The sequence below is a fragment of the Triturus cristatus genome, chromosome 1_1 (genome assembly GCF_964204655.1).
Source record: "Triturus cristatus chromosome 1_1, aTriCri1.1, whole genome shotgun sequence".
Lineage (NCBI taxonomy): Eukaryota > Metazoa > Chordata > Amphibia > Caudata > Salamandridae > Triturus > Triturus cristatus.
In genome coordinates this window covers 790,359,861-790,383,775 of record NC_140579.1, presented here as the reverse complement: position 1 = coordinate 790,383,775, position 23,915 = coordinate 790,359,861, and the positions used below count along the sequence as shown (strand labels likewise).

Sequence of the window (23,915 nt, the reverse complement as noted above, 5' to 3'; positions counted from 1 at the left end):
AGGTCATGGACACAGACACAATATTGCGCTTCCTCAAGGAGGTGTTCCTCAGGGAAGGCATCCCCAGAACGATAATCAGTGACAATGGTCCCCAATTCACCTCGGACAAATGGTCCAAATTTGCTGAAAGGAACGGCATAATACTCAGGCACACGTCGATTTATCATCCGGCCAGTAACGGACAAGTAGAGAGGTTCAATAGGGTACTCATGGGCTCTATACAGGCCGCCATCATGAGGGGCAAAGACTGGGAAAAGGAAGTACAAAGCACCATCTGGGCATACCGCATCACCCCCACTGGTACGGGGTACAGCCCCTTCCAAATCCTACGAGGAAGGCAACCATTCACCAGAGACAATGTTGCTTGGCAAGAGAAGACAATCACCAGCAAGTGGTCTCCAGCGGTTGTACAACACAATCTGGAACAGGCACAACGCATTTACACGGAACACTACAACCGCAACAGAAAGGTGAAGGAGGCAAAGTTGGAAAAAGGGGAGTGGGTCAGAGTGAAGCTGGCAACCCTAAAGCGAAAGGGAGAAAACAAGTACTCCCCACCCCTAAGAGTGGAAGAAGTGTACGACCGAGCAGCGTTGCTCAGTGACGGAAACGTGTGGTCCCATGACCGCATGGCTAAGTGCAACAAAATCTTACAATGGCCCCGGGAGGACGCGGAAGGGGCGACACCATCAGAAGGCACGACAAGGGGAGCAGGAGCTCCTAAGGGAGAATGCGGAGAGAACAGGAGAGAAGAACAAGACGGAGAGAGAGACATACAGGATGGAGGGGCCCCAGAGGAAAGAGCCCGGGAAGACGAGGAGGATGGAGAAAGAGAGAGCCAGGGCACTCCGGAAGGCAGAAGAGGGAGCCCGGTCGCAGAAGGAGGTCAAGAAGGACATACCACCCCGGTAAGACACACCCGGGTTGGGCGAGCTGTGGTGAGACCAGCCAAGTTCAGAGACTATGAAATGGACTGACCACCAGAGTAGGCATATTGTGTTGTGTGGTATAAAAGGGGGAGATATGTAGTGTCGCGGTCTAGTTAACGCGCACTATGTCAGGGGGCAGGAACGCGCGTAGCGGCCATATTGGACGCTACTGCGCATGCGCGTTAGTCAGCGCGGCGCGAGAGCAGCGAACGGAGCTTGTAGCCCGGCACTCTCTCGGTGAAGTGAATAAATGGTTGAATAAAGGCTTTTCTCAACGTACAACAAGTCTCCTGCGTATCCTTGGGTAGCACCAGCCCCCTACTGAGAGAGGTAACATTACATAGAGCGGCCGTCTGAGGCCTGCTCTCCGGCTGCGACAACCGGAGGTCCGACCTATGGACAATTGACTTTCTCCGTCTTAAACGCTAAGTCTGTTTACCTTCTTAGTCCGACAATTTCTGGGCCATTAAAGTTAAGAGGCTTAGCATCATATTTCTGGCAAAATGTGCCTTTATTTCAGTAAACACTACTTTCCCTCAGAGAGAGGATTACATGGAAGAAGAAAGCCTGCAAGGAAGGCCTGGCTTCTGACTGGATCCTGGGAGCATTCAGTCTCCGCTCGTGAGATAAAAGCCCTGATGCACAAGATATCACCGCCCGGCTGCCACAGCCCCCGCAACCATCGCCGCACCCCAAGCGTGGACACCCACTGCTGCACCCCAAGCGTGGATACCCACCTCTGCTGGAGCACACAGCACTCAGCCCCTCTCCTGTCACGTGAGTAAAAGGTGGCAGAGACCTAGCCACGCGCTGTCTGTTGGCAGTGGCTTGGTGGGAGCAGAAGTCCCTGGTGATGTAGGCAGGGAGGCGTGTGGAGCAGGTAGACGTACACCGCGTGAATGCACGTTTTAAATGGTGGTGTGATGTACCGTGCACACGACACTAGACTATACCACATTTAATCACCCTTTCGACTACACCACACATACTCCTTGCCACGGCATCACATATAATCGTATCCACTACATCACTTCTCATTATATCTATTATACCACACCTAAATTTAACAACTTCACAGCTTCCCAGTTTAGCCACAGGACTTCCCACTAACGTTCACCCGAAGGCAACCACTGGAGCACAGGTACACACCGTGTCAAACCCCTCACTGAAGTGATCACCCCCAATGTTGCCACTAGTCCATGCTGCTTCTCAGCCACTGAACATCTCTTATCTGGGCCACTAAAGAACATCTGTACACCTCAACATAACCACTGCAGCACCTCCCAGTCAGACCACACGTTAACCTGGGCACTGGGCCATATCACACTTTAACCTCTGGAGCGCATTTCAACCTTACACTGGCACACATCTCAACCTAGACCCTGGACATCGTCCCTGCAATGCACCACATCTCAAATTAACTACAGCGCATTTCACCTAACACTGGCACACATCTCAACCTAGACCCTGGGCATCATCCCTGCAGCGCACCACATATCAAATTAACTACTGGAGCGCATTTCAACCTAACACTGGCACACATCTCAACCTATACCTTGGGCATCTTCCTTGCAACGCACCGCATCTCAAATTAACTACTTTAGCATATTTCAGCCTAACATGCACACTTGCACTGCACTACTCATTTTACCATCCTCAGAAGGATGAAAGGCTGAGCGTTCCGAAACGGCAACTAAACTGTAAAAATTATGTCAAATACAGATCCGTGCACTGGATGCCCAGGTCCACGGAGTGTCCAGCCTCGCCAAGTGTCCCTTTAGCTGGATCTGAATGTAACCACTGGAGGGCATATCTGCTTCCCTGGGCACTGGCCAACGCCCTTATTTCACCGAAAGAAGTAAACCTCTTACATTGGATGGCAAAGGCGCAGATGGCGAGTAGCAGGGCCAGCTGGCGAGGTGTGGCACCGGCGGTGAGCATGACTAGCTGTGCACAAGATGGCGTCCCTGGTGACTGCGCGTGCACCCTGGATAAACAAGCATTGGCATAGCCAATAGGTCTCACCTTTGGGACCTTATAAGTGTTTAGTCATGCAACAGTTGCATAACTAAATACTTATAAGGTCCCAAAAGCGAGACCTATTGGCTATGCCAATGCTTGTTTAGATTTGGGGCTGGTGGATGCCAAACGCCTGATCACGAAAAGGTGGAGATCACTGGACCCTCCTCCTCCGCTAGCCTGGCGCCGGTCATTGCTGGTATAGGCCAAGTCTGAAAGCATTGCACTACGCCGGGAAGAGACACTAGGGCTCCTCAAATTACCAATTGCAACCGATTGGGACAAGATATTACATGATTTTCAAGTGGAATCCCTGGGCATAGATATTCCCCTGCGGAATGCGGACTCCCCGGCGAGAGAGGATAAAACCCCTGATAGGAGGTGCCCCCTCCTTAGAAAGTACTGCGCCTTTTACACACTACACTGGGCATCCAATGCATCATGCACATCACTAGATAAATGCTGCAAATGAACACCCTTATGGGATAGTGTCCACGTGCTTCAGATAGGATGGGGCTGAGGCGGTAGCAAACAAGCTGAGTTTACCTTGTTCCTTATGATTTGCCCCACTTCCTTCTCCTTCCACCTCCAACTCCCTGTGGTGCCACTATGACAAATGATATATCGCCCTAACCCGCTGGTTGCTTGTGAATATCCAATCTTTGTCACCCCATTTAACTTATAGGGATAACGGCATGCTTTATCAATAGCACACTTTGGGACACCTCGCCCCCTGCATCGGGATGCTGCGTATCAGACACACACAAAAGTACCTGCATGGTTACCTGAATGTTGTAATTGGAGACGGAAGGCGGCACCACGAGTTTCCGTTTTACTGATAGGGGGGCTTAATCTGGCTTGCGGGCACGTGGACGAAAACTCACAGGGATGCACACAGGTCTTTGGTATTCCAGTTGCTTTGTGCTTGGTTAATATAACGCTTGAATCTGACCCCACTGCCAAATGTATGTCTATGTGCGATGCTTTCTCACACTGCTAGTTGCATTTGGGAACCACTGGGCAGAACCTGGGTTCGGTCTGAAGTTATAAACATATTAAATGGCAAACAGGTTTCTATGACACAAAGCATGGACAGTCACTGTCTTGCATGATTGACTGATGGGTAGCTGTTCCGGCAGCCGCTGTACAATACAGATATCGCCAGTCATTTATAGATTCTCACTGCTGTAGTATATCAAACTCGCTGCTGTGATACCTGTCATCTGCATTGCAAAAGTGATATATGTCTAAAAACATAAACTTTAATAAACAGATTCAAACAAAAAAATAATGAGCTTACTTGTGGACCATATGCCCAATATGTTTGATTTTGTTATATTTGGTTGAAGAGTCTAAACCTTGATTATGTTCTTAGTGATATGACAGTAACGCCATTGATGTTCAAATGATCTCTGAGGAAAATGCTCACATCATTGTCAGGCAGTACAAAAGGGGGTGGTGATGGACAGAGCATCAGAACCAATCAAACACTCACACCCAGTCAACAGATCTGGGTTTGATCCATCACCGTTCTTTAGCCCACTCTGCCACCCCAGTTCAGACATGGCCATATGCAAATCAGTCTGACCCTGTGCCTCATGGGAACAGTCCAGCCCGAACTGCCAAGCCATGCCTTCCCTGGACCGGAAACAAGCTTCTTAGGGCCGGTTTCTGGCATTTCAGCCGTCTTCAGCCAGGCTTGCTTGAATCCAGTGGCAAAGTGAGCAAGGGACTCACGTCTGAGCATACCCTGCCAACTTATGGCGAACAAAGCGGTACAAAAGGGGGTGGTGATGGACAGAGCATCAGAACCAATCAAACACTCACACCCAATCAACAGATCTGGGTTTGATCCATCACCGTTCTTTAGCCCACTCTGCCACCCCAGTTCAGACATGGCCATATGCAAATCAGTCTGACCCTGTGCCTCATGGGAACAGTCCAGCCCGAACTGCCAAGCCATGCCTTCCCTGGACCGGAAACAAGCTTCCTAGGACCGGTTTCTGGCATTTCAGCCGTCTTCAGCCAGGCTTGCTTGAATCCAGTGGCAAAGTGAGCAAGGGACTCACGTCTGAGCATACCCTTCCAACTTATGGCGAACAAAGTGGTACAAAAGGGGGTGGTGATGGACGGAGCATCAGAACCAATCAAACACTCACACCCAGTCAACAGATCTGGTACAGTTGATTTCTAAAGCAAGTAAGCAAAACCAGCTTATGTTAATTATTGTATCTTTTATGATAGTAAAGATCATTCCAAGATTTATGACCACTTCAGTGAGCTCACAAACAGATTGGACATGTTCGTACGTCTAGGGCGTAACTCTACTCTAGTTGTCATGGGTGGCCGGAGGACTATTGATCACATCTGTAGGTTCTATGGAGACATCGTAAATGTCTTGGATCATTCACCGTCTGACTTTGTTGCCACACAACTGAGTGTAGCATTGAGGTAAACATCATGTTCCTACAGGAGATTTTGGTGCTATCGGTCTACTGTGGATTCTGACAAGCAATAAATATACAATTGTTTTGTATCTTTCTTTCTAAAATGTGATTAAATGTATAATAATTTACTACTGTGATATACAATATCTTCAGCCTGAAAGTCTACTAATAATAATTATAATAATAATAATGCCTGAAGACTCTTGAAATTCAGACCACCTGTCCCTGATCTCTCGTTCTCTTCATCTAGATCGAGTACACACCAGACCAGATAGAAGGTAAGACATCTCCAACATCCTTTTAACTAATTGTTGAGTCTGCTGCTCAGTACCAGGACAGAAATGTGTAAAATGATTTGTTTACAGTGCATGTGTGTACACGCATGCAACCAATTTAGACAAACTGTGACTGAGGTGTACTAGCAGAGTGTACACCGCTTGCACAGCTCAGTCTGTGTGCCACATTAATGCCCTAAGAACTGCTCATTGCAGTTGGAGATAGATTTGCTTGCACTGGACTTCAGTACTAGAGTACAGCACAATTGCAACAGAAACTAGAACAAGAGTACCCAGTGTCTATGATAAAGATGGCTGCCATCAATGAAGCAAGTGCTACTGTACACCTGATGTACACCAGCATGCACCTACGCCCACCCCACCTGAACATAAATCCTTCCAGAACAAATGCATTCTGGGAGCAAGACTTATTTTGGGGGCCCTTGCTCACAACAATTTTGCACTTTAATGCCCATTTTCTACAATTTTAAGATTGCATGATGTCAACCAATATTGAATTATATGTTTACATTTCTGTAATGGGTCACAGAAAAACAACTGAAAGATGTGTTGCCCAGGGCCTTAATAATGTATGAGAGAGAGAGAGAGAGAGAGAGAGAGAGAGAGAGAGAGAATAGAGCGGCTGCAATTGAGAAATAGACAGACATGGGCCAGACAGAGAGACTGTTTAGTGACGGCAGAGTGTGTCTTCTAATACCGCATCATTAGTGTACCAACATATTCAAGGGAAACTAATCAATATACCAATCCCCTTGTGACCAATAAAATTGAGGGGTAGGCTTAGACGACAGGGAGAGCCCAATTTAGAGAGAGAGAGAGACTGGGTGGGGGGTGGTAGACTGTTGAACCAAGTCCAAGAAAACACAACACACCAACTTGTGTGATCCTGGGAAAATCATTAACATCCCTGTCCCTCAGCTGCAGTGGCTTCACAAACTGGAAACACTAGTACAGTACAAGAAGTGGTTTAACAACTTCCCATTTACATTAGGTACTGTACCCTTCTTTCATTTATTTATTTACGATGGTACTTCTCCGAAAAATTAAAACCTCCCAGCACCTGTACGTTTCTTGCAGGATTGAAAGGTCACCCTCCAGACTCAAAACGTAATGCATCTCCTGGACATATAGAGACAAGCCAAACTCTCTTGTGGGCTCCAATTTCTACCCCCTACACCAAACTAGCCTAGGACGTTAGTAACGTTAAGTGATTACAGAGGTAGGGGCCCTGACTGGGGCACTTTGTAAGAAGAGCTTGGTGTTAGCCAAGTTCTTTATGAGAAAGTGTTCATGGTAATGAAAGGAGTAGCCAGAAGATATCACCCACTTGAACCATACCTCTAACCATACCAAGCTTGTGAAGAGCAAACCTGAATCTCCTTAAAAGAGTTCCTTTAACCCTTTCGTCAATCTTCCATCATTTATCATCCACCCATACTTTCATTCTTCTAACTAGTCGGTCATCCATCCCACCCATCCATCTACCCACAAATCTGACCCATCCATCTGTCTGCCCATTTACCCACCCTTTCATTTATACACCAATTCGTTCAGTATATCCACGTATCCATCCTTACTTTCACTCATCCATACTTTTATTCTTCCTTCTTCCATCCTCTTAAACACCAGTCCAGTATACCATCCTTTCTACCCTTTTACCCATTGATCCTTTCATCCTTCCACCCATTCTTTCAACATTCTATCTTCTTTTCTCCCTTCTATCTTTTCATCCTTTCACTGTTCGTCTATACGTTCTTTCAACACTCCTTTCATTCATTATTTCACCTTTCCTTCATTTTACACTTCCATCCTCACCTTCTCATTCTTCTTTCCTTTCGCCCTTCCTTCTTCCTGCCACTCTATTTTGCCATTCCAATCCATTCATCATTTTTCTCTCAGCCTTACGTATTTGTCTTACCTTTCTCACTCATGCTCACTTTTTCTATGTGCCCCCCTCTCTCTTTTTTTCCCCTCTAGTTTCACCAATTCTCTTTCTCAGTATCCTTCACTGTACATGTCAGCCCACATCCCTCTGTAATGGTATACCTTAAAAGTGTTATTTATGAGTACTTTGTCTACAGAATTGCAGGCAGAGGAATTCGATAAACAACTAATTTAAGATTTAGTGGGACCCAGTTTACCGTCCTTCAGGCCGAGTTGCAGGCCCTGCTTATACTGCTAGAGTGGGGGTTAACGACACCACTGATTGTGATGCAAAGGATCATGTCAAATATATGGCAGCGTCTCTTCACCAAATTCTGTATGTTGGAGGCAGGGAACAGTATGCCGATTTACTTTGTGGGACATGAATATCATCTACTCATGCATCTAATCACCCCCAGTGTTTGCGGTGTGAACCTTACTCTGCAGCATCTCCAAAAAGGCTTTTAGTGTGAGTTAGAAACATGAATAACTCCCAGTAGGGCCACTGACAAGCATGGATTTTCAGCAGGTGATCATTAAAAATGTTGACTGGTAAATGGCCATGATATGGGACTCCTCTAATGCTAACATGAGAGGGTTAAATTACAGGAGCTGCGAGCCACCATGGGCGATCATCATGGAATAATCAGATTGATGCAGGTTAAAATTCTTCTGACTTGCTCTGTTCCCATACAGCCTTAACTGATGAAGGAGTTTTCTGACTCTTGGTCTTTACCCCTTCGCAGAGTTCAAGGAAGCCTTCAAGTTGTTTGACCGGACGCCCACAGGCCAGATGAAGATCACCTATGGCCAATGCGGTGATGTTATGCGTGCCTCAGGACAGAATCCAACAAATGCTGAGGTCTTGAAGGTGCTGGGAAGACCCAAGCCAGAAGGTAACTACTGAGACAATCTCCATCCCTTCACTTCATTGGTGCTTTAAGGGCTTCTCCACGTGTCGTAACACTAGTGATATGCAGGTCATGAGTTATAATCCTCCAAGGTCACCTTCCTTCTTTGGTAGGTAAATTGTTTGTATGTTGTTTCAATACTTTATTCGATAGATATTTATCATAAAAGTACAAACATGCAAAATACATAAAAACAATCCATCCATAGTACTACAATTACATCCAGAACAGCAAATAGCGAATTAAAAAGGGACAAAAGATAAAAACAGAGTTTAAAACAATGCTTTCTTCAGTCATGAGAATTTATATATTACCCAGCAGCCTAGAGCGGATTAACCAGGCACCCGCGAGGTATTTAGCAACCCCACAGATGGTATACATAGAAACAGTATTGGTTAAAATAATACGCATGGCTGATCTGTGATCCCTTACCCCCAGCTCCCTGCATACAGGTTTCAACCATTTAGCCCTAACGAACTTGTAGGCTGAACAAGCAAATAAAAAATGGCCAAGGGTTTCCTCTGGACATTGGCAACCTGGGCAATTTAGATCAAGCCCCCCCTTGGCCTTCCACCTTTCCCAAAAAATTTTAAGGGGAAGAGTGCCATATCTTAGTTTCAAGAACAAAGTTCTATCTCTAGGTAGTTGGATAAAATCTAAAAAGGGTTTCAACTTCATAGATGGTTGATGGTCAAGAAAGTTCATCGTTAAAGTTCCCAGGTTTGAGTTATTGTTAACCTTGGCCTCAACCCAGTCCCAGTATAATTTCTTTACAATTTGTTTTACAGGGGGGACTTGTGTGGCCCAGGACTCCCCCAGGCCTATTGATACTACCAGTTTCTTAAGGTTGTTGAGCCACTTTATTTGGTGAGAAACATTTAAGGATATTAACTCGTCCAACACTCGAGCATATCCGGCTAATTCCTGGGTTCTTCTAAGGCGCACCCAAAATAACAGCGGCCTTAGTTGAACTTTGTCCGAGATTGATTTTTTACCCATATCAAAAAATAATGGTAACAGAGGGGTTGAAACTGGAAGTGAGACTAGATCTCTGATAAACTTATTTTCTGCAGTTGCCAGGACCTTAGTGTTTTCAGCACCCCATAATTCGGAGCCATAGACTGCCGAGGCTAAAGCCTTCCCTTCATAGACTACCAAGGCAGGGGCAACCGGTCTACTAATAGAGAGGCGCTGATTCTTTAGTATGGCACCGGAAACCCTTTTGAGGTTTAGTACCATTTTTGATATATGGGAATCCCAGCTCATGTTGTTGGACAACCTAACCCCTAGATAATCAAATTCATTCACCACCTCTAAAGGGGACCCATACAAAGTAAGACAAACCTTCCTAACCTTTCTATTTGGAGATAAAACCATTAACTTTGTCTTCGAAGTGTTGACCGTTAACCCACGGTCGTTACAGAAGAGGGAGAAGCGGTCAAGCAATTTTTGGAGACCCTTGGGGGTCATGGACATCAGGAGGGTATCGTCCGCAAAAAGAAGTGTGGGGGTTTTCTCCCCAGCAAGGACGGGGGCATCCGCAGGGTCCTCCCTCAAATGGTCCACCACCCCATTTATAAAGAGGGAGAACAGTGTCGGAGCCATCACACATCCCTGCCGCACCCCCCTGTTGACTGATACCCTCCCTGTCAATTGGCCCTGGCGCCCCCATCGTATCCTTGCATAGTTATCCTCATGGAGTTTGATAACAAATTGCAGCAGGGAAACCCCATGGCTAATAAAACCTCCCATAGCTTGGCGCGTGGGATAACATCAAACGCGGTTTTCAGGTCTATGAAAGCCAAGTAAAGACAACCCTTAATAATTGATACTGACTTCCAATAGACCGCACAAAACCGGAAGACTTGATCCATTGCACCAACATTCCGCCTAAACCCAGCCTGGAAATGGGTTAGAATATCATTATCCATTAGCCATGTCTCAACTCGATTTATAATGACCTTGCCAACTACCTTTTGAATGGTGTCAATTAAACTAATTGGTCTGTAGTTGGCAGGGTCCTCTCTATCACCTTTCTTATAAATCGTGATCACCTCCGCCCCTTTCCATGATTCCGGGACGGGATGGCCTCGCTGGATGAGATTCATTAGATTTGCTATATAGTCTGCCCAAATTTGGGGGTCATGGAGTAGAAGATCCCCGGGCAGGCCATCTGGACCAGCCGCTTTGCCTGGAAGGATATTTAAAATAGCGACCTTGACTTCTCGCGGGGAGAATACGTTTTCATTACTGGGCAACTCCAAACTAAGGTTGCGCTTATTGCACACTGCTAATGGCAGTGGAGGGACTTGATCGCCTTCCTCACAATACAATTTTAAAAAATGGGCGTGCCATTGCTGTTCATTAATATGATTTAAAATGGGGTCAACTCCCCTACGGTCTAAAGCATTGATCAATTTCCAGAAAATAATAGAATTCTTCCCGCTGGCAGCGATCTTAAGCTGCTGCCAATGCTCCTCCTCCCAATTTTTCTTGGCTGAGGCTATTGAACTACACTACTCCTTTCTAGCCAGTTTCACTGCTGTTGGGTCCTTCAATTTTATCGCCAAACTAATGGCTTTCCTCTTTTTCCTACATTCCACTGTATACCACGCGTTTGCCTTCAGGGGTCTAAGATCCACTGGGGGGTTCCCTTGGGTGTTTTTGAGGAAATACTTTCCTATTTTATCTATGAAATTTTGGTACTGGCCCAATAATTTGGGCCCCAGAGAGTGAACCTCTCCCAGATCCACCGCTGCGAGGCTGGAGGTTTCTGCTTTAACTAAGTCCCCAATACTATTCATTTTCCCCTCTTCACATTTTACCACGTCCCATCTAAGTTTCCGGTTACAATTAGAGGGGAGGACGTCCTTGGTAATCAGCTCCAGCCCCCTGTTATTACTAATCCCATTAGCCCAGTTGATTTCCATACATAATGGGTTATGATCGCTATCTGAAGACTGCCTGACCTCCATATCAACTAAACTAGCCCATGAATGAACATCTAAAAAGATGTAATCGATACGTGATGGGCAGCCTATCCTATTATAGGTCATTGCCCCGTTGCGATCAGAAGTGGTCCGGCCATTTAATGCCCGTAGATTATGTTCCAAAGCCAGTGCGTTCAACTGTATAGCTATGGCAGACCACTTCTTAATAGGGGCCAGTACTAAAGGGGGTATAGTCTGTCTCCAGTCCTCTGAGTTCAAACCCAATACATCCTCGTCATCCAGGGGTTCAAATGTACAGTTAAAATCACCCCCCCCAACAGGATTTTGGACCTAGGTGGAAGGTCAGACAATTTTACATCAAGCAACTCAATTGTTTGCGAGGTTAAACCACCCTGTACCCCTCTTGCATAAACACAAAACAAATGAACAATACCCCCGTGTGGGCTTTTCAGGGAAATGTGCAAGATATCATTGGATTGGACCTTGTGTGTGATAACAGTACAATTCAAATTCACCTTTACCCAGATGAGCAGACCACCTGAGGGGCGGCCTTTTCCTATGGAAACTGCTGGGACAAAGTATGTAGAGTACCCATTTTTATATTGCGGGGACAAACTCCAAGTTTCCTGAAACATACAAATATGGAAGGAGTCAATGAAGTCATTCCATTCCGGATTTTCAAGATTTTTCCTGAGCCCTGCTATGTTCCAAGAAAGGATGTTAATCGAAGAGAGTACTACAGTTGGTGCAATGGGTGTGGCTGTTGGACTACAATCCAATTCGCCCCTGCTAGGGCAAACATTATCCACAAACACTTGAACCCTCTTTCCAATTGGAGTTACAGCCCGTGGTAACCCTACCTCCTCCCTCATAACCTCTTGGCCAGAGTGCTGGATCGAATGTCAATCAACTGCTTCCAGGCCACTGAAGCGATTGAAACAGGGTAATGGAGGGGGGTTATGCTGATGACCATGCCATTCCCCTTGAAACTGAGTAGAACCAATAGGGGGCCTACCTACTCTCCTGTGTACTGTGCTCCACCCTCCATCTTCACCCGCATCCCACTGGTTAGAATTATAATCCATAAAAGGCTCCTCTCTCATCCCCCTTCTTGTATAATTGTGAGCTCTTAACCAGCTCCACCTATTACTGCGGTGATCTGCAAGCATATAGAAATAGGAGAGGGGTTTAACTAAGATTGAAGAGTTGTTATTACATGGATATATTCCACCGTACGTGGGTCCTCAAATGTTACAACAACACAGTCGCCCTGGAGATTTTTTTTATTCTCACCCACCCATGGTGCTCTCTCCACCATAAGCAAATTACTGCGAATGTTAGGTGGAAGTGGGTAGTTTCAATCTAACCAGTGGCAAACTTTGTTTTTGAGAGCCCAAAAGGATTCTGTTGATGAGGGGGCAAGCTCGGGGACACCTGTTAGAACTATTACAAAGGAGTGGGCGTCAGGAGGTAAATTAATATTCCGGCGTATCTTAGGATTCGCTGGATGGGATAAAGGGGGTTTGGGAGCAGGAATAATGGGACCATTTACTTTCTGAGATTTACTGGGTGCCTTGGAAGGCAACTTAGTAGTACTAATTGTATTACCCTTAGGTGTAGGTATTTTGGGTAGACACTTTGGAGGGGAAGGGTTCTTCCCTGCTGGTTGTTTAATAGACAGAGGCAGTTTGATGCCAGCCAGTGCTGCCCCACCAGTTGCCTTTTGGGCAGAAACTTTGGGTCTGGCTTTTAACTCCAGATTTAGAGCCTGTAGTTGATGTTCAATACCCTGTAGTCTGGTCTCCAGGGGAGACAGTAAGGATTTAATGAGCTCAGATATGGAGCTCATAAATATACCATTCCTGGGGACTTGCTAGACTAGAAATTGAGGCTGTATCGTCGGGAATACCCAATGGTAGCAGGTGTGAAGCACGATGCGCCTCAGCTCTTCCTCCACTATCATCTATGGTATCCACATTAGCCCTACCCACCTCTGGCCCACAAAAAGTGCTAACAGAGTCATTGGGGCCTCCTGCCCCATCAACTATAACTACTAAATCAGCACTGTCCTTACTAGATATTTGGGAGCATTTGGGAATGGCACCCTCCCTTAAACCCCTTTGTGCAAGTGTTTTATCATGGTCGTCGATAGCTAACGAGGAAGCCATGGGAGAGGTAAGAGGGGCTACTGGTGGAGGCATCAAAAGAGCAGAGTCCAGGAGTACAGATTGACTGGTAGTGATGGAATGGGTTGCAGGTATAGACTGAATGGGGTTTGGTTGGAGAGTGCATTGGGCTTTACTTGGTGTGCGCGCAGAGGCTATAAGGCCTAGAGATGATCTTCTCGCTTGTGCGAGATCCTGTGACACTCTTCTTTCCATGAGGGCAATCCCCTCATCAATTAGAGTGTTTGTACGCACAATAAAGTTATCTAATGTGCCTGTCAGCTTCGAAGCGCCAGCCGCAGCCTTGCTTCGAGTTTCACGTGTGCACATCACTATGACCGGGGGTTACTGACTAGCTAAAACAATATACAACCACAATTACAACGTCAGAATACCAGCAAATAATATAAGGGTAGGCAGAGTTACTCACAACAAATATACCCAAGGCAGCTAAACAAGAATCAAAATACAGTGGGGTGAGCAAAACCAAGAGCTATGGCCCAGACCAGACCCTACAGGCCTCGGAGGGCCACAGAGGGCCCGCCCTTGTCCCGGGACGCTCCCGCGCGCTCCCGCGCGCTCCCGCGCTGCGGCCGTGCGTCCTTCTAAAATAACAAAAAAGGAGTGATGGGCGGGGGGGGGCGGGGCCAGCAGGGAGAGCAGCCCAGGTGAAGCAGATTGGGCTCGCAGGGACTCCTGGGTGATGGAGTCCCTGCTAACGTGCTCGCAGCCCTGCCAGCAACAACACGCCCCAAGTCTTTACACAGGAGACAGCCCCTCTCCCAGCAGCAGCTCTCGCTGATGGTAAATGCGCTGCGGGACCCGCGAAGCGGGTCCGGCGTGTTGCTGGTGGTTTCTGGTGGTTGCTGGTGGTTTCCAAGGCCAGAGGACGAAGAGGCAGCAATAGCAGTCCGGTGGCAGGTCCAAACAAACAGCCGGTAAGGGTCCCACAAACAAAGTCCTGAAGCCCGCTTTTACTCCGTGGGCGGGGGGGCGGGGCCAGCAGGGAGAGCAGCCCAGGTGAAGCAGATTGGGCTCGCAGGGACTCCTGGGTGATGGAGTCCCTGCTAACGTGCTCGCAGCCCTGCCAGCAACAACACGCCCCAAGTCTTTACACAGGAGACAGCCCCTCTCCCAGCAGCAGCTCTTGCTGATGATATATGCGCTGCGGGACCCGCGAAGCGGGTCCGGCGTGTTGCTGGTGGTTTCTGGTGGTTGCTGGTGGTTTCCAAGGCCAGAGGGCGAAGAGGCAGCAACAGCAGTCCGGTGGCAGGTCCAAACAAACAGCCGGTAAGGGTCCCCTTCAAGTTGTTTGACCGGACGCCCACAGGCCAGATGAAGATCACCTATGGCCAATGCGGTGATGTGATGCGTGCCTTAGGACAGAATCCAACAAATGCTGAGGTCTTGAAGGTGCTGGGAAGACCCAAGCCAGAAGGTAACTACTGAGACAATCTCCATCCCTTCACTTCATTGGTGCTTTAAGGGCTTCTCCACGTGTCGTAACACTAGTGATATGCAGGTCATGAGTTATAATCCTCCAAGGTCACCTTCCTTCTCTGGTAGGTAAATTAAGAACGCTTAGAAAAGGCAGAAGTTGTAGCACAAAGCTCTATACAAAACTGTTTCTATGTATTATTTTTATTACATTACAGCAATGGGAGTTCCTCTTGTGAGAGTTCTATAGAACTACAGTGCTCTTAGGTTCTTTGAAGGTCACTCTAGATCTCTGACCCTCAGTGTCTTGTTTCAGACTATAACACACCTATCACCGAGTCCCAAACCATTTCCAGGCCCCACAGGTATCACAAAACCTCCTCATTTACTATTTTTGTCTGTTGCACTCACTACTGCTCACAGGAAAGAAACAATGCAGCCAAAATAACTTTTGATGATCTCATGTGATCGACCCACCACGATCAAGTATGCCATCTTAATCAGGGGAGGTTCCCAATTTCCTGCCAGCCCGAATAAAAGAGACAAATGGCTAGATCTTCATAGCTTCCCTCACTTCCTTCCTCAAACGTCAGGTAGTCGATATATTACAACAATTCTCAGTTGACTTTACACACAATAACCAAGTGTGCCAAAGCTTTCTTATTCCAGTGATATTTTCAAGGAGATCCAGAACAATTTATGCAAGTTTCTGTATGCCAGACTTTGCTTCTACTGGTCATAGGCAAATTCTGTCGAAATGTGATTGTGATTTGTTTATTTTGTCCTCCTTGTATTGAGGAACGCCGTGTTTTACCAAATGAGTTAGGCCTCTTAGATGGGAGGTAGAGTGTTTGGCCTAAGGTCACAAACTGCATCTTGAGGAACTTTTAGTTGGTCTCAAGAGTCCAGAATCCGAAGCCAAGTCTCTGGGTGTTGGATTTAGGTTGGAAATTGGCCTCATAACGAATATAAGCAAATATAACCTACCTTGTTTAGATATCAGTTAACGTTCAAGAATTCTATTAAAATGGCAGGGAAAGAATATTTTTGAACCCACCTCAAAGAAATGATACCTACCTGGGACAGTCTTGCCGAAGGAGCCCACACCTACAAGTTTTTTCCATAAAATTATCGATTCTTGTCTGTAGTTTTATTTATGCCTCAAGAGGAGCCTCACATGCCACTGCTAACCCCTCTCTGGCAAAGCTTTCGCACACCTGGGCAGTCCTCAAGAATGATGTTGTGTCTTTGCACGCTGATCATAGTGCAGCAGCCACTTAAGATCTCCACCTTAAAGGTAAACGCTAAATCCCGAGAAATAATCTGCATTTTGAAAGGCCACTGTAAGCATCATAGTGTAGCCATTTCCTTATATTGAGTGCCGACAGTAACTCTATGTGATGTTATGACTCACTGGACCACTACATAAACTTCTAGCTATGTCAGAACTTTCAACTGTACCAGTAAAAAGTAGAAAATCATAGAAGAACTTTTAAAACTGGCAAAGTCAAATATTTAGGGAAATCTCAGTATGTCAGTACGGTGCTAAAGGACCCCGCCCAAGCTTTCCCTCATTTTGTTCATTGTCGGCCCCAGTGCAAAGGCACTAGGGCAGTATTGGCCCTTATAACCCAGAGTCCCTGGTAGATTAGCAAGATAACCACTGACTGTATAAATAATTTTCACATTTGGAGTTAATGTGTGTCAGTTTCTCACATGGCGATATCTTTTTTTATTTATTGTTTTTTTTATTGAATTCAACCTGCAAAAGTCACAGAACATCAGTATGCATATGTCTGAGTATTTTACATCATTTAGTTATGGCAAGAGAGTGCATATTCAATCAGTCCAGCGATCCGGATAAATGTCCATTGTGCCTTTGCATTTCCAGTTGGGGATATACACAAGTCACCCCTGTGCCCATTCCACCCTTCCAATTTGTTATCCCATTTCTTGGGGCATTCTCTAGATTTATGCACTTCTTTTTCAGCAATCATGCACTTATCCATTTCAGCCGCCCAAATCCTAGTCGATGGTCTGTCTGCTGCCCCCCATTTCATTGTGATCGCTCTGTTGACTAACATGTACCTTAGTGTGGCAAACTGCTGTTCTACTTCTGTGAGATCAGTCCCTTCCCAAAAATTAAGGAGCCCCAGCGGTGGTGTAAGTGTTAGCTATTTCCCAGTTGCATCTTGCATGTGTGTCGTTGCCCCATCGCATATATAGCGTATGTGTGGGCAGTCCCAACATGGGGATATCTTGAAGATCTGTCATGGAACTTACCTCGTGGACCAACATTGGATACCCCTACTCCAGAAGAGGTCACGTTGAGATACCAGTTGCAGCATCATCAGTAAGCTTACGAAAGTCCCATCTAAGTCCTCTTTACTTTGAAACCAGTTGTAGATCTGTCGACCCCCTGTCTGATTGGCAGATGAAGCTCCTGACTGGATGAAACATGACTGGCTGAAAGTGAACCTACACAAGCTTGAGTTTCACATAGAAGAATCCGAATGGTAGCTGAACATATAACACCATTTGGGCGACCTACTATCAGAATTGTGCTAGTCAGAATACCAAAGACAGGAAAGACACTGGAACTCACAAGAGGGTGGACACAGCACCAATTCAAAGGATTCTATAATGGATGGATGTGGTAGAGTATGCAGTGTCCACAATATACGGATCTTACCTTCAGAAACAAGCGTCCTAGTTAAGTAGGCAGAGCTGCCATTAGGCAGGAGAGATGCCATGTTGAAGGTTGCATTTACCATTAGGTATCTCCGGCTTAAAGGCACCCCTGATCGTATGCACAGTAGGGTATGACAGTGCAGTGTATGGCTGGTTTGGAAGCGCACTCAGGGTTGGAAAAAGAATGCAAGAGAATAGTATTTGGTTCCATTACATGCAGTTCTTTGACAGATTTGTGCTTACCATTTCTAGACATTTCAAAATGAATGCAATATTAACTATGGGGCTTCTTTTTTCTCACCTGTCTTTCATCTGTTGTTTCCCTTTTTCAATACCCACTTCACTTCTCTATTTTCCAAACTCTCTCTTTGCTACTACTCTTCCACCCTTTCCCTTTCCCTTGTCTCTCTTTTGCACTTAATTCTTAACATTGTTGCCCTTCTGTATCTCTGTACCTCTTCTTGTGCCTCATATTCCTTACTTCTTTCTTTCATGTTCCCTTCCCCATCTCTTTAATACAATCGTAATCTATGTTCTCCCTTCTGCTCTTCCAAACACTGCCATTTCTCCTCTCCCTTCAAACTTTTCTCCTTTCTGTCTTTCTCGTCCCTTGTGTTTTTTTTTTTCTACTCTTACTATATGGAAAATATTATTTTCCATCATCTTTAATTTGTTCCTGCATTTTGCTTCTTTTCTCTACTCGCCTCCTTTTATCTTTGTTTATTTTATCCAATTTTTTCTTTTGTCTTTTTTCTCTCATCCGTTTTCTTTCATTTTACTTTTTCACCCACATCTTCTCATCGTATGACCTGGTTACTTCCTTGATTTCACCCGTGTTTTTATCACCTGCCACCTTTCCGACCTTGTGTTCCTCCTTCCTTTTATCCATCAGACCTTTCCCTTTCTGATGATGTATATGACGGCTGAAGACCTGAGCTCGAAGTTGCTGGATTTTGAAACCTTCCTACCTATGCTTCAACATATCTCTAAGTCCAAGGACCAGGGTACCTTTGAGGACTTTGTAGAAGGGTTGCATGTGTTTGACAAGGAGAGCAATGGCACAGTTATGGGAGCCGAGCTTCGTCACGTACTTGCTACATTAGGTGAGCCAATGATTTTAACAACCTAAAAGCTTGTGGAACAAACCAGGGGGAGCCCTTTGATATTTTATGCAATAGAAACATTGTTCATTAATCAAATATTAATTTTTAAAACATCATCGAAGTGTATCAAGTCCTTGACAATCCAGGCCTATACTATCCAGGAGCTAAAGCAACTGGCATTTGAATATGGAAATTAATTTGAAATTTGTCTCTTAACCTATAATGTTATGTTTGAAATCTGAAAGTGATATAGGTCAGTATTATTTTGGGGGAGATTGGGAATTTTAAAAATGGCTTCCAACCAACTCACGTAAATTGCCTAAAATTAAAGGCTACAACTATGTCTAAATCATGAGCATCACTTCGGTCATAGACCATATATTGAGGTTTCAGATTCTTCTTTTCCCAATCAAAAAGACCTACAATAAAAACCTAGATACGGTGTAATGGATGCTACTGGGTGAGAAAGATTAATCTACTTTGCAAATCATTCTTTGAGACTTACAGGCCATCGATATTGGTACTGCACAACATAGGCATGATTTTAGTTAAAAAACGAAACTTTCAGAAGACCCTAAATTGCCCCAAAAATAAGCGTGTGATTAAACATTTATAGGGAGGCGAAATATGGTGGCTGAATTCTGGCACAACTTTTTCTTTGCCACTAGAAAATATTACTGTTCTATGCGAGCAAGGTTACCATCCAGCAGTGGCTCCTATTCCAGCACAATGCCTCTCAATCCTTGTTTGTAGGTTGCCAACTGTGGCTTTTGTGATAAACTGTTCCACTGTTTAATCTTCTAGGGGAGAAGATGACAGAAAATGAGGTGGAGCAGCTGCTGAGCGGCCAGGAAGATGCCAATGGATGTATCAACTATGAAGGTATTTAAATCCAGATTCCTTTCCCAATCCAGGGGAGCTTTGTCCCACGCATTGGATGTCGCTGGTGGCGATATCAATTGCGCTGCCAAAGATAACCCTTTTCTTGTGGAGGACAAATCTCTTAGCAACGTCTGTCTGTTGTTGCCAATGCTTCTCAATGGGTGCCATTTAGCTCTACCCGAGAAGCAGCACTGTTGTGGTGGAAAACTCGTTTTCAATATTTTTATAAAATACATATCTTTACCATTCTTTCAACTTTCTTCCAAGCTGATTATATATAAAATGGCGCAAGAGATTTGTGGATTACTTAATTACAAAACATTTTCCAGGATATAATTTTTGATGTTTTTAGTAGTCGTCAGTTTCCTGGTTTTGACTTGGATTTATGGCTCACGTTATTTATAATCTAGGTTACAACAAATTATTTGTTCCAGTAGATAGATTCATATTTTTTTTTTAACCATCGTAATGATGTGGTCATGTGTTATATAATTCCCCAGGCAAGTCTAATAGATTATAGGCTTTTGGTTAGGTGTAGTATTAGTAATCATAAAAATTATAGTAAAATATATGTCAATGCGCAGCACAGTATTCTTCCTATGGTCTAAAAATATGGAGGTCCCATCAAGTTCAATTTCATAAAGGTCCATTCAGCGTATTACTGTTGCTCTTTCATTGTATCAATTCATGCACTGTAATTATAATTTTTTTTATATAAAGCTGCTTATCACAGTGTTTGTCGCTAAAGGCTGCAAATAACAGGTTTTACTATAGGCTAATATAATGCACTCAATTCATCAACCTTGGAAGGCTGGAATGCTGAGTTGGCCTAGCGGGCATTCCTCCTCATGACCTGTAGGTAACCGTAGTTATCTGTGATGAGTGTTTATGTCAATTAGCCATCTTGCAGACTTGCCAACTTCCTGTCTTTATTCGTAAATATGCTCCACGCTTTTCTAAAATTAAACATTGATATTTAGGCGCTTAGTAAACTGCCTCGTTGTAGTAACTGAGTACAGTTATGGTAGAGTTTAACAACAAGGCACTCACGTTTTGGGATTATTGACTAGTTTTCCTAGAATAATTTAATATAGATATAGTATGGTAAAACCAAGATCAGACTCATCCTGTCTTAACAAACACGAAGTACTTTGTCATAAATCTTCAAAAATCCAGTCCCATCATAAAAATCTTGGTAAACTGTACAGTTAGCGTTAATGGAGAGGCCTGATTATAGCCGTAAATGTACTCAAATACAATGTCATTGCACACCCTTCGAGCCACTACGATTTCATAGAGTTTTAACCTCCTATCTTAACTCCTCTTTAGTCCAGGCTCCAGTTTACTGCTGGGGAGCTAAAACAAGGCAAAAAACTACACAGCATTCTTTCCCCTCTAAGACAGACCTGGGGTGTGCAAAAGTCAAGTCAGAGTTACAGTTGCAACCCTTGGCTTCCTCTAATTAATGTGTAGCCCTCCAAATGGGCCATGCATTGATGTGGAAGAATAGATTATAAATTGAGATGGGAACTGCTTTAGTGAAGTGATATCTTAAGAAGGTATGAGTGATTATATTGACTATTAGAGGATGGCAATGTCATATGCTGAATATTTATTTTGTGGTTCCGCCTTTCTGATATCATTGTCCTTTTTTTCTTTCTGATCAGCATTCGTCAAGCATATCATGTCTGGTTGAAGCAGCAACACACCCTCCTGAGTAAGCATGCTACATTTTTGAATTTGTAACGGAATGCTTGGTGTAGAAAGTTCAAATGACGGTAGTAGGACATTATGTTAGATTTCGAATAGATGAGTTACAAGTCAACACTGGTGAGATGTTTCTGAGTTTTGAACACAAGCTCCTGTGGAGTACCGGTTTCTCTGTGCTTTGATGCTACCTGTGAAAGTCAGTCAAGTCTCAGAACCGATCGGAACATGTATTCCTTAATTCTGTCTATTTTTCACAGTCGGGCTTCAACAATGAAACACAAACATGTCCTAGAAAACATAGAAGTGTCACTGGTGCTGTTTCTCAAGTTGATGGTTGGCTCAAAGCCTTCTTTGAGTGTTACAGAACATACTCAGTTTAGCACAGTGGTTCAAACCCAACTGGAACACTATTGCTGTTAATTTTTGGTCACCTGACTGTTCCGGTTTTAGGTGATTTAAAAACTCCTCAAGCAAAGCAACTTTAAATTGTAGTTGTTTGCCACCAGTGAGAGCAGATAGGCTATGATGAAATTAAGCAAAGTCATACCCTCCTAACAGCCAGTGCTCTTCTGTGCACTGCAAAGAAATGCAGACTGTAGCAGTAAACTAACAGACATCTACTCCAATCCAGCCTCATTACCCAACAATGAAATGCCAACTAACATCACCAAAATACTGATTAGAGATTCAAAACCCATTTTAGCCGCTGAGTTGTCATAGTCTTATCTAAAGAATACCAATCTGGAGATGGGAAGGACATGTGGCTAGTGAAGAAGTAAATGGATTAGACTTCAGCAGGGGCAGGGTCATGATGCAGTCACAGGTTTGGGTGCAGTTTAGTGCATCCAGCAGAGTCCACCAGCATTACTGTTGTGAGAGTTTAGTGCATCCAGCAGAGTCCACCAGCATTACTGTTGTGAGATGCTGTATGAGTAGATGTGTAGACAGAGAAAAGTGCCCTGGGCCTGTCATGGTTTTATTAATGCCAGAAATAAGCAGGTTTTTGGTACACCTTTGGCATGCCAAAGTCATACTCATGATACATTCCTGACATGCCCCCTGCAGCTTGTGGAGATTTTCCAAAAGTTGCACCCTTTAAAGGTCACTGGAACAGAGAAGATGGCGACCATCTGGCCTGGAAGAATGTCTGGTGCACAGGAGAATAGGAGACATGGGGAGAGCCCAGTTTCATGATGCATGGGTGGTGTTGTCTAGCCCCTGGAAAGAGTCAGGATCACTGGCTCTTTCCTGTAGGCACTTTCATTCTTTCAGTGTGCGCACCTGAGAACATATCTGCCAATGTTCAAGTGGCCTGTGCTGTTAGCAGGATGCCAGCCAGCCTAAGATGGAGTGGTGCAGACTACCTTAGTAACAAGGTTGACAAGTGAGAAAATGTTACACTCAGTTTCATGCCAGTTCCACATAGGCACCTCTGAGACTACAGACCATTTGCCTTGGTATCACTATCAATTTGTGCTCTGGCAGGAAAAACGGTATTTGTATTGGAAATGTGCCTATGCTAAAGCAAAGTGGAGCTATGCACTACTTTGCGTTAAGGGGGCATTCCATGAGTGCTACATGGGCGTTCTCATGCAACCATCGATGTGTTTGACTCAAATCAAACAGAACAAGATGATGGACAAAGTGCTGAAACTATTCAAATACTCACCCTCAGTCACAGGGTTTGGGTTAAATCCATCGGTCTTTCGCTCACCATGCCACCCCCCCCCCCCGCCCCTGTTTGGACCCAGCCATCTGCAAATCATTCTTGACCCTGCTCCTCATAGGAATAGTCCAGCCCAAACTGCCGGGCCAGTTTCAGCACTCTATCCATCATCTTGTTGAGTTTGCTATGTTTGACTGAAATCCTCATCTACTAACATTGATAGACATGGATTTGCACCAAGAGCATACTCCTCCTTAAGGCAGGCGTAAAGTTTGGGAAAAGTTTTCTTTTCTCAAAACTTTTCAAACTTTGCATGTGCACAGCACACTACAAAGCACACTACAAAGTCGGAAAGTAATAAAGCATAGTTGTTGTACTAGACTAGAACAGCTAGTAACAGTTGTTGTACAAGAAGAAGCCCCTTCCACTACAAAACCCTCTGCTACAGAAGATGCACACCCTTGCCCTGTGTTGCAGGGGTGAGTGTGTTGGTGTATGGCAAACAGAAGTACACCAGTGCTGGGGAAGAGAAAAACAGCACCATATCTTAGTAAATATAGTATTCTTTTTATCTCTCACCTTTTGACACAATGCAGCAACAAACGTTTCTTAGAAAATCCGCCCCTTAGAGTGCAAGGACCCTAAGATATTGAACTTATCATGTGTTAGTGATTCTCCTGGTGTGAGGCCAGAAACACCAGTGATATGCTTATAAACACTTTAAACCTTTTACAGTGTCTCCCCCAAATGTTTAATTGGTTAATTAGCCAAACTAACCCTAAATA

At 44.8% G+C, this 23,915-nt stretch overlaps 1 protein-coding gene across 3 annotated transcripts in view; it reads left to right on the top strand.

The window, feature by feature from the left end:
- Positions 1 to 23,915, top strand: part of LOC146871101 (myosin light chain 4-like) — a 212,029-nt gene that overhangs the window by 135,770 nt on the left and 52,344 nt on the right. The window contains exons 3-7 of one of the 3 annotated variants that reach the window (XM_085650267.1): positions 5,646 to 5,673; positions 8,361 to 8,510; positions 18,699 to 18,872; positions 19,677 to 19,754; positions 21,422 to 21,471. In XM_085650267.1, coding sequence (XP_085506393.1) covers positions 8,408 to 8,510; positions 18,699 to 18,872; positions 19,677 to 19,754; positions 21,422 to 21,450 — 384 coding nt within the window. In that variant the 5' untranslated portion in view covers positions 5,646 to 5,673; positions 8,361 to 8,407 and the 3' untranslated portion in view covers positions 21,451 to 21,471. Of the gene's footprint in view, positions 1 to 5,645; positions 5,674 to 8,360; positions 8,511 to 14,947; positions 15,080 to 18,661; positions 18,873 to 19,676; positions 19,755 to 21,421; positions 21,472 to 23,915 lie in introns of those variants that run through there. The other 2 variants (XM_085650268.1, XM_085650269.1) reach the window with 2 other exon arrangements.